This window comes from Dermacentor andersoni, chromosome 6 (genome assembly GCF_023375885.2).
Source record: "Dermacentor andersoni chromosome 6, qqDerAnde1_hic_scaffold, whole genome shotgun sequence".
NCBI classification, from domain to species: domain Eukaryota; kingdom Metazoa; phylum Arthropoda; class Arachnida; order Ixodida; family Ixodidae; genus Dermacentor; species Dermacentor andersoni.
In genome coordinates this window covers 144,314,796-144,326,059 of record NC_092819.1, presented here as the reverse complement: position 1 = coordinate 144,326,059, position 11,264 = coordinate 144,314,796, and the positions used below count along the sequence as shown (strand labels likewise).

At 44.0% G+C, this 11,264-nt stretch overlaps 1 protein-coding gene across 1 annotated transcript in view; it reads right to left on the bottom strand.

Moving 5' to 3' along the window:
• Positions 1-619: 619 nt before the first annotated feature.
• The window catches only part of LOC126523613 (low density lipoprotein receptor adapter protein 1-B-like), a 32,600-nt gene continuing 21,955 nt past the window's right edge, over positions 620-11,264 (bottom strand). Inside the window, exon 7 of the mRNA XM_050172210.3 lies at positions 620-9,692. Within this exon, the coding sequence (XP_050028167.1) occupies positions 9,531-9,692 (162 nt within the window). The 3' untranslated portion in view covers positions 620-9,530. The remainder of the gene's footprint in view (positions 9,693-11,264) is intronic.

The window sequence follows — 11,264 nt, the reverse complement described above, 5'->3', positions numbered from 1 at the left end:
AGTGCAACTATATGATCTACCTAGCTGACCATAACTTTTCTCATGTTCGAAATTACTTCAAACTGTTCTTTGAATCTATAGTACAAAAAACTGATGTTCTACCCAGGTAAACGTATTGAACTCTGAATTCAACTGGCATTAACTAGGATCAACAGGTTTCAATTGTAAACCAACTGGTCCCAGTTAGAAATTGAGTGGGCAGCAACTGGCTCCAGTTACAGGCCAGTTGGGCAACAACTGGTTCCATCTGGGTTCGACCCAAAGCCCAAACCTGTTGTACTGGAAGCAATTGATTTCACCTGGGTAAACCTTGAATTAGAACCTGGACCAGTTGTATTAGTAGCAACTGCAGTACCAGTTTTCATGTGAAATATTGACCAATATAGTACTGGCTGTACAACAGTTTAAGAAAAATACAAAGAAAAAATAAATCCACAATTTCTCACTTAATTTTCGTCACCTTATTTATTTGCTTCAAACCTAAGTGCTACCCTACCCTTATGTCATAATAGGTAAATATTAAAAAAAAATTCTCTAAAGGCTGCATGAGTACATTTAATAACCCACTAGTACACCAGCAAAGTGTGGCACTGTGAAGCGACACAATAAACAGTTGGCATGAGATTTTTTTAGGCTTTATTGAAAAAAACAGATCTTCGGCCACAGTCCTCAAGACCGCGAAGGCCAAATAAAACAAGCGGAAAAAACCGCGAGTCCCAGGGCACGCCGCTTGTAAGTGCTCCAAACAAACAGCATGCAAAGCACTGGGGCATAAAGAGAAGTGGCGGCAACAAGGATGAACATCAAACATTGGTCAGGAAAACAATAAATGCAAGAAACTGAAAGCATTCTGCCAAATGTTCTTACACACAACATTGGCTTGAAAAACAAGGCGCAAGTGAAGCGCTCACTCCAGCAGAGTCCTGCAATAGAGAGCTACAGAAATCGTGGATGCAAGTGGCTTAGCATAATAGGAGAGTAGGGTTGGCAATGCTGCTGTCTGGACAATGTTAAGACTACAGCCCATATTTCGAACTTTTGTATGCAGTGTTCATTTGTAAGCAGGGCAGGTCGTATGCACCAACTTTTTCTAAAATTCCCATGGTAGCGCTTTGCGTTGTAATCGAGCACTAATGCATCTGAGTTTCGAAAATGCAATATGTCTATGCTGAACAATGCAAAACAAATGACAGAAGTAATAATGAAACTCGCAGCTATGAGAAAGCGTGCCAAAGTAATTTTAACTCCATGGTGTTGTGTCCTTTTCTCTGTAGCAAAGAGCATTCATAATATTATTAGGCTGCAACATGAATTTTTTCATCGTTAAAGGAACGCAGGACATCTGTCCGTTCTTTACTCTCAACTAGTGTTGACTTCACATCCTTTAACCATAGAGAATTGATTGAATTGAAAGCAGATGTTGTCTACAGCCACATCACAAGCAGCAGAGAGCAGTTTACTGGAAGCAGGTACAAAAAGAGATTCAGGAGACTGCAACATGAACATAACACTTGCGTTCAAGGCAATTAAAACAAGCCTGTTACAACGCTATTACAAATTTTTTAGTTGTGAACTCAAAGCACACATTTCAGGGGAGACATGAGTTCAAAGAACACCTCACGAGTGCTGGATTGTGCATCATGTAGAAACACATGTCACTATGTCATCAAATGTGATGTGCAACTTGTTCACAGGGGCCAATTATTTAAGGACGGCTGTAGCTAAACTACGCTGCCCGATGTTCAAGAAAAGGCATACCGCTGTCTTTTTCTACATTTCTTCCACATATGAATACTGCTAACAGATGGCAATCATAACGACAAACGCAGGTGTATAGTTAGAAAAGTGAAGACATGTACCCATACAAACAGTTCCTGCAAGTAATATTAATGAATGCAGGATTGTGGGAATTATCTCCTTGTACATGAACTGATACTTTGCAGGTTCCACATCAGACAAATACAAGCTTGCAAAACAACAGCAAGAAGCACTTGATGCGAGATCTCCACTTTCATAGTACACAATGGCCACGCAATTTTTGAATCGGCTAAATGCATCACATCTGCTTGCTCGGTAACAACTCGGCAAGGCAAAAAGAAGGGCTGCATCCCTTGGTACATACTTGAACTTCTGGGTTATGAACACCGCGCGATACACCTAAATGAAACATTGTTCTTGGCTTCAATTCGAACTGTCACCTGAAATTCTCAGCTCTGCCCATGAACATGCTTGCAATTCACATTTGAACAAGTGTTCTATTAACTCTAGAAAATGCCCCAGAAAGGTGTTAAAACAGAAGTTAAACTAAACATGACAAAGAGAAAAAAAAATATATATAACATCAGAAGTTCAAAGATGAGAAGCTTGGAAACACCGTCTACATGACAGCGGAAATTCAAGGCAAACTGCAAAATATGCTTGGCTGGTCTTTGCAATTTAGGAACGGCCCCAAAAAAAAAGATCTTTTGATCATGTTGTCGTTACTCCACACACAAGCAAACATTCTGAAGCATACTCAATTACAACAGCAATACTAAAGGAACATAACTTGCACAGAAAGATAATTTCAATTTAATGTGTAAAACAGAGAACAGCCACATCAGCTCAACATGAAAAAAATATTACTAACCAGTGATTGCAAATGCAAGATACATAAATTATTTTTTTTTGTTCTTTTGTTTTTTTCAGTGAGTAACGGGAATCTGTAACAAAATGATACTGTAATGGTCCACGCAAAGTTAACACAATATGGAATAAACCCAATATTACTGCAGGGTGCCTTTAACATTATCCAAAAGTTGTTTACATGATATGCTACGCAGATATCTATGCATTAGCAATTCTTTCCAGGCCTTTACATATAATCTCAGCTGATATATTGGCAAAACACTAATCGAACATACTATATATGCCCTACTTTTCTTTTGAAGATTGCAACAAGCCACACAAAACTATACAGGAAATGATGCTTTCGCTTGACTAACAGTAGCAATACTTTCAACCCACGCAGCCTTTCCAGCAATTCGATTTGAACCATCAGCTAGCACAGGAGAACATAAATTTACATTTACGTCCCCGAAGCACTTCCGCAACTGGCTATCATGAGAAGGTGTTGTCTTGGACCTGGCCATACTGGAGACCTGCATGTCAGACATTGAAGATTGTTGCACATTTATTCAGCAAGAGTTGACTGGATCCGATACCTTACGGAGAAACTGGGTTCTTAAGTGCATAGAACTTGCATGATTATCATACCCATCATTCGTTCCATTGCCATCATCACCCTTTCCCTCTGTATTTTCCCTTTCTCTTCTCCCTCAGTCAGGCAACCTTCCCATTTTCTTCTGTATAAACACCCTCTCTGTCTCCCTTTGAACTCTAGAAATAAGGACACCTCATTAAAGTTTCAAGGAAGGCTAGAATTGTAGCCTAAACATAATGAACAATCATGCTGTCGCATTTTTTTTTTTCAGCACTACTAAATTTCTTGTAACTCTCCAAAAGAAGGGATCAAAAGCAACTGCATTCGCTGACCCAGCAAGCCACTGCCGAGGGCACAAGATGGTGACATTTCCAGACGGCCAGTCCCCGACAGTCATCATGATCACTCAGCATTTGCAGAGCACTGGCAACACAAGGAAAAGCAAAAGAAATGGACGATGCAAAAGCTTGCACCGGGTTGCAGCTTGTACTGGATTGCACTATCGTTTACCAACAAGCCGGTTTTGAAGCCACGACAACCACTCTACAGTCACATGCGTTTTCTCCGCACCAAACAAGCTTTCGTGATACAGGCTTTCTTCAAAGAAGTCATTTTCTCCATTTCACTGCAAACAGTTCAGCCACTGTGGTTCCAACAACACTGCACACCTAAACGTGACAGAAAACAAGCGTCAACCCGGATACAAACATCCCCGACGTTCACCAGTGTCGACACAGCACAGCACGAGTGGCTGCAGCCCAAAATATTTGCTTGTTCCACGTGCGGCACACACATAGATGTGCCCGTAACGTGAATGGAACCAGCATATTCCTCTCAACACCACTTCAGCCTACTTCTTTTTCAATCCAGGAGGAACAGTCTGCAAACCGAGACAGTAAGCATTCATTGCCATCTTGACTGGGCACGCTTATGACACCAAAGAGCAATGGTTAAGTATGCTCATTCTGGTGATGCACTCTTTCAAGACTCTATATTCAATTATCAGGCAAAAAAAAAAAAGGTTTGTAACTAATATAGAGAACATTGGCAAGGTTTCTCTTTCTTTACTTTCATACCCAGTACATTAGGGTTTCAGAGGATTCTTCTGTGCACGCATCATTTTGTAATGTATTCCTCATGTAATGATAAACTATTAACTAGTCGCAGGCAGGTTATGGGAAACTCTATGACATCAAGTGTGGCAGCTTCAGTGTGTTTTTGCCATCTGTATTTCTACTTTGTCTCTTTTATGGCTAACCAAGACCTTTCTTCATAGTTATGGGGTACCAAAAGCATAAATTAGCAAGTGAGCGTAACTCTGCAGCACTATTTAGTGTCCCTAAAGTGTGCCAGCACATTCGTCTATGCCACATTTAGACTCCTTTGCCATCAGAAATGTGGCAAGCTACACATCCTTTCACATAACTCTGCACAAACAGGTAGCAAGGCACACACATACACAAGATCGCAACATACAATAGTGTTGCACTCACCCTAGATGGTATCAGACATCCTATTTCGGTGTCTAGCATCACTTGGACCTGGCTTGTGCCAGGTGTTATATAATGAAAAATAGAATATCTTGGCAAAATAAAATTAACTAACACTGCTTCATGTCATCACACGGGGTGCAAATATAGCGTTTAACATCCTGTGTCTGTCGTCTATATGATTCTCTGATCAGAAAACTGCATTAAAGTGTACAGACCACCAGTGGCGAAAATTCTGCGATCGTTGGCAGGCATTCAGCACAAGATAGAACCAGCAATTATACTAAGCCAGCGTGGCATAGAAATGCAATTGCAATAGTTGACAGAGCTCTACCCTTGCTGCAACCTACATGCTATGTTACCGTCCTTTGCAAAAGTTTAAAGGGTGGTGGCGCAGCAAGGACCCAACTTCTTTGAAGCCAAGGTGCATGCAGTGGAATGTAGAGGCGCACCATGCGAACTGCAACGCACAGATGTAGGAATCATCTGATAAAGCCAAAAGCAAGTCCACTATTTCGCAACTTTCACATAACATTCCATCAAACTGTATAGCCCTCAAGTACGACCATTAAACTCCGCACCCAATCAAGTGACACAAACGAACATCCTTCTGTGTCAAATCACACCCTGCATCATGAACAGCATGCTAGGCAAGCACTTTTGGACATCACAGCCAGATGACAAAAGTTATGTTTGTCTCGAAGAAAGCACATTAGAAGAAGGTAACAGATATAGCATCAAGTGAGCCATACACTTTTCAGCTGTTGCATTACAGTGCTTTTACGGACAATCGTAAGAGAACAGTGCTCTGAGCAATGCACAATCCATCTAGCAAGGAATAAAAGCTCTGTACTGGAACAAACATTTAGTGCCCGTTTGGATCCCAGACTTTCACCGCCCTTGCATTTGACAATGCCCTTGTCTGTAGGACACCTCCCAACAGCTTTGATGCTAGAACAAGGCAAAAAGCCAGGTCCTGCACTTCCACTGCATTACATCTCAATATCAAAACTACTGTTATCTTCAAAATTAATGCATCATTGTGAGAAGTGCCACATTTTACTTTTGTTCCCCCAGATGCTGCCAACAGTGCATCGAAAGAGTGTTCGATAGCATAATTGCAGCAGAAGAAAACAAGGGACATGCACTGAATGTGCTGAAGAAACCGCGCTAGTGTGCTGCTTGTTGTTGCAGGCAACATCATCGACACAGCACATACAAAGCTCAAGTCTGTTAACGCCAACACCATCCATGTCGCCTACTGCTAATGGCCCATGCCATTGGTAAGGACACGTGTACACAACTTGCAAAAACCATCGTCGTTGTGAAGGACGTGGCGCTATGGCTTTGATGATGGCACCTCAATTCAAAACTGAGCAAGGGCCAGCGAGGCAGCATTTGCGTGCCTCATTGACAGCACCAATTGTCATCAACATGCGGGACACGTTTGCATGCGAGCACTTTAACCTTTGCCTCCGCGTTGCCAGAACTGTCTCGCTGTTGCACTGCCACGACCACCAATAATCAATGCGAAGAGACAAACAGTGCACTGCTGATGGACACAAAATCATTTTCCACGTGACTCAGTAAAAACAAAAACACAACCTTGAAAACAACCGGGAGAGGAAAACATGCGGGCCAGTAGCAGATGCATCAACAACTCTATGAGAACCACTTGTCCCTAATAAAAAGTAAGAAAACACAACAGCGCAGCAAGAAAAATTGCTGCCGAGGCACGTACCAACAAAAACGTGTTGGAAAGTAAAGACAATAATGTTCAATAATGTTCCAACTGTTCACCCTCAGCCAGCACTTTTGCCTGGCATGAAGGCAATGTGCAAAAGGTGCCAATCAATGCCATCTGGTGACAATGCTTTCACAAATACCACATCTTGCTTCACAGTAAGGGCTTGACAGGCTATAGATGTGCCGAGGAAAGCTTCAGTTTGGCAGTGTCAGGGACACTGGGTGACATGAGGGCTCTGCAAATAAGTGCCATGTGGGAAATTGTTGCCTTCAGCAAATCTGGACCAACTACTACTTCAACTCTTGGCACAGAACTTGCTCTCTGCAACATGGCCGAGCCCCCAACCGCGTCCCAAGGCACCGCACAAAGAACACACAGCAAATGTTGCGTCAACTGCTAACAATGATATGCACAAAAGTGAAGACATATAATGAAGCCAGTGCTCCCATTATCAACTGTTCGCAGCATCAAAGCTCAGCCAAAATGCAATGCATACACAGTATGGCCCGCTCTTAAAAGGAACACCTCGCAAGCAATGAAGCAAGGATAAATGCAACATTTTTTTCATCTTGCAAAGAAAGATGGCTGATACGATGTGTCAGGCTTGTATCTATACATGAAACAGTTGTTCACAGCCTGTTATGTCGCATCTGCTAGCTGTAACTGATGGCAGAGCAACTACTGCACGTTCCCTTTAAGATTGAACCTCACTGTGCGACTTCCGCGGTCACTGGAAGCTAAAGCCTCCCAGAGAGAAAGAGGCTGGTACTTGTAAAGGAGTCAAAAAGAGACTACACTATGTTAGGAAAGAGAAAAGTAGGATACCTTAGCACTTCCCAATACTCAAAAACGACACCGGTTTTTCCACTTCTGCCTTTCTTACGCAATTGCATTACTCACGCTCAAATAAATTCCGTGTAGGATGACTGCTTCCCAGAGCAGCAAACACACAACAGACTTTTCAAAAGCGAGTGCTATGTACATACAAATGAAGTGCAGGCCTGCTATGACACAAGCCACCAGGAAAATGAGGCACTTTAGACACCGTTCACTGTCCGTATGACCGACAATGGTGGCTAGACCTGGAGAGGCCACTCTCATGGCAGTACCACATCTTTCTTATAGTGTGGTAGTATAAATCTCAGAAAACAACACACACATGCTTGAAATATGCCAAACTGACCAGCCACCCAAATTCAACTGTGGCGCTCACGGCCAAGCTCTATCACAACGGCTGTCGAGTCTCCTAGAGCAGCCAAGCATCGATGCTGGTGGCCAAGTTTCCCACCACCAAGCCCTGTCAAAAACTTCAGCTGTACACTGGAAGTGGCGAAATCCAGAGAGCATTCTATCACGTGACATTTTCTTAAGAAGGTTTAGGAATTTCCAAGGTAGAAGCAAATGAAATGTTAAGAGGGTATGTTCCAATTCTGGCCAGTATTGGAGACGGTCTATGTAGACAGCTAATGGGAGAGCTTTGAGCCCAAGTAGTGAAACCATCTGGAAGACGTCGCTGTGACTTCACACCACCTTGCATTGACAAGAAAAAGCTAAGCATAGTTCATACTATAGCTGTATTTTAACACTTTGTGTTTGAAACTATGAAAAACACACTGTAGCTTACAATAAGTGCACAGGAAAGCAGGACTATGTTTTCCTGTACACAGACGACCTTCCCATCAGGTTTCCTACTTAGCTGCCATCTTGTTTGGCCAGCAAAGTAGCCTGAATCGTTTCTGATTTCAATGCTGTCTTCACAAAGCTGTCTTTTTTGGCAGCTTTGTCAGAATTGGAGCAAGACTTAAGATGGCCACTGTCTGCTTAGCAGTCTACTTTGCCGTCTACGGCGAGTATTGGAACACAGCCAAGAGGTGGCAGTGTGAGCTGGCCTCCAAACAGCAGAGGCTCTGGAAGAATGCAGGGGAGAAACTGCCTCGATCTGTGAATGCAACAGACATTTCTCCCCTGCTTTTTCCCACATCAGAGCCAAGAAATGATGAGGTGGTTTGAGTAAAAACTGGAAAGGTTGGCGCTACCTTCTGCAGCCCTTGAGGGAGAACAGCTCAACTCCAAGCCAAGAGCCCAGGTAGCAATTACATCACAGGCCCCACCTCCTATCTTATCTCCCCATCTCTCCCTTGCCAGCAGCATGGCCTACTTCCAATGGCAGTTGCGCTTGCCATGCGTTCGAGTTGCTACTGGCTCTATGTGCACTGCGGGCAGGAGCTGTGACATGGCAACTGAGAGCTACAATGTCACCTCTACTGCTGAGAAGACCCTGCCCCTTGCTGTTCTGCTCTTGAAGCAGCACAAATGTTTCGTTCACAAAAGGAAAGTCAGTGCTCCCATTTCTCTCGTGTGCTACTCCCACTGCCCCAGTATTCCTACTCCTGTTCTAATAAATGCCAGGTTAAAACAGGCATGCCTGCCAAAACAACAAGGGCTCATTCTAGTGGGTGGTACAAAGTTCAATGAACACGTTAACAGTGTGCACTGCGGTTGGTGCAAACAAAAAAGACAGTTGATATCAACAGTACATCTACACAGCATATGTGTTTTCGTCCTTGCCATCCTTTCCCTTGCATCGCAACCACTCACCTCAATTATGTTAGCTGAAATAACCTCCAACTCCGTCAAGGGACTTCCGACAGCCCAGAAGCTTGAAAACCATCAGCCTAGAATAGCGCTAACACACAAAAAACAAACTTGGCAAGCTGGTCAATGTGGCACATTTCTCAATACACACACCGGCATGGTGTTAGCTTCACACACACGATGGCAACCCCCTCCATCTCCTCCTCCCCCCCCACTGGGGCACCCCACTTATTTCTCGGCCTCGCACAACCTCGTCCATCAGCTTCTCTCAAGGTAGAACAACAGAAGGCCGCACACCTTCCCTAAGCATCTACACAACATTTCCGAACACTGCAGTCTCCGTCAGAGATCCTGCTGCTCGCTGTCAATTCATCCAGACACCGATCTGACATGGCAGGTAACAGCAAGCACCGGTGGTAAACTGCTGCAAACTAGTGTAGCACCAGTGTTGCACAGAGGTCGGACCAGTGCTGCACTGCCATTGTGCAGCTCCAGTTCAGAGCGACAAGAGGTCGTCCTCACGGTCTAGCAGACCTGCTTCACGACTGCATGCACCTGAGGCCACGAATTGCCGCAGCTCCTCTTCCTCCTGAGGCTTCAGGCCACTTGAGAAAAGTGGCGGGCTCGCACCTAGACGCCCAAAGGCAGCCTCCATTTCCTGCAAGCCAGAAGGAAAAATAGTTTCAATTTTGGAAGAGAGACCAGACTGTGCTTGGCGTCACAGAGGTTTATGCAATTATAGAAGGAAGCCTGGCAGAGCAATCGTAGAACCACTGAACCATACTGATCATTATTAAACTTGTCCAGATCTTGCAGTGTAACCTCGGCACTATGAAAAGGAATATAAAAGTAAAAAACAAAGTAAAATTTACCTTCAAAGACCCACAGAAATATGCACATTTGTTAGTTTGTTTTAGCAAGCATGAACTTGAGCCCAACAAATAAAATTAACCTTTTTTTTTTTTTTTAAGCAAGAAACAACTCGCTCTTTCATGTCGCATATGAACTTGGAAACAGAGTTGGATGCTGATGTGCATGGCTGTTTGAAGGTTTGTATCTTGCATGCACTCACAAAGTGCTAAGCATCATACAGCTTGGCACACTTCTTGTAGCATACCCCAGCACCCTTTCAACGTGGTACCAAAGTTTAAATATCCTTGCTGCATGCATGGCAATATGCACACAGCAAACTATTGACATTGATTATTGCGCACTGTTGGTGGGCATTACTGCTGCCTGAAGGTGACAAGGGCAGTGGACGTGCGTTCACAAAGGATCAGCACCGCAAGACACTGGGCCCTTGCACGTGTGATGCACCAACAAGAGTTTGAAAGTATGGGTTGCTAGAAAATTAAATATGGGGATTTACGTGCCAAAACCACAATTTAATTATGAGGCACACCATAGCGGGGGACACCAGATCAATTTTGTCCACCTGGGGTTCTTTAACGTGCACCTAAATCTAAGTGCATGGGTGTTTTTTGCATTTCGCCCCCACCGAAATGTGGCTGCCGTGGCTGGGATTTGATCCCCAACCTCGTGCCTAGCAGCGCAACACCAAAGCCACTAAGCAACCGCAGCGGGTAAAGTAGCACTGCATACTTCCTCACATTTACCGTTAAAAAGAGTACCGACATGAAAAATTCTGTGTCCCAATTTTCTTGCCTTCTTAGGTAGCTGTAGACTCCATACTTGCGGTATGAGACCTCAGTTCCTTCATCATCATCATCATCAGCAGCAGCAGCAGCAGCAGCGGCCTATTTTTATGTCCATTGCACAGAACGAAGGCCTCTCCCTGCGATCTCCAATTACCCCCGTGTTGCACTAGCTGATTCCAACTTCCACCTGCAAATTTCCTAATTTCATCACCCCACCTAGTTTCCTGCCGTTCTCGACTACACTGGAGCTCCCCAAATAATTATTTACATAATTTTTCAGTGGACTCTTTCAAAACATATCCCAAGTGCAGCACAACTTTGGAAGTGAAGCAGGAGACTATTCAGGTCACTGAATGCGGAGCTGGCAGTCTTGTGGCACCACAAACCGCTCAAGCACGTGCCGGTCAGCCCAGTGCAGTGGTCGGAGGCCATACAATGACCATGTCGCCAAAGTCTGCCAAAATTCTTCAATTGGGTGCTTCTTTTGACAGTGCAGGGAGACCCTCTCTCGCCTCTTGTCCCATCAAGTGATGAATTGACCAAGCCTTCGGCAGCAAAGTCATAGTGTGTGT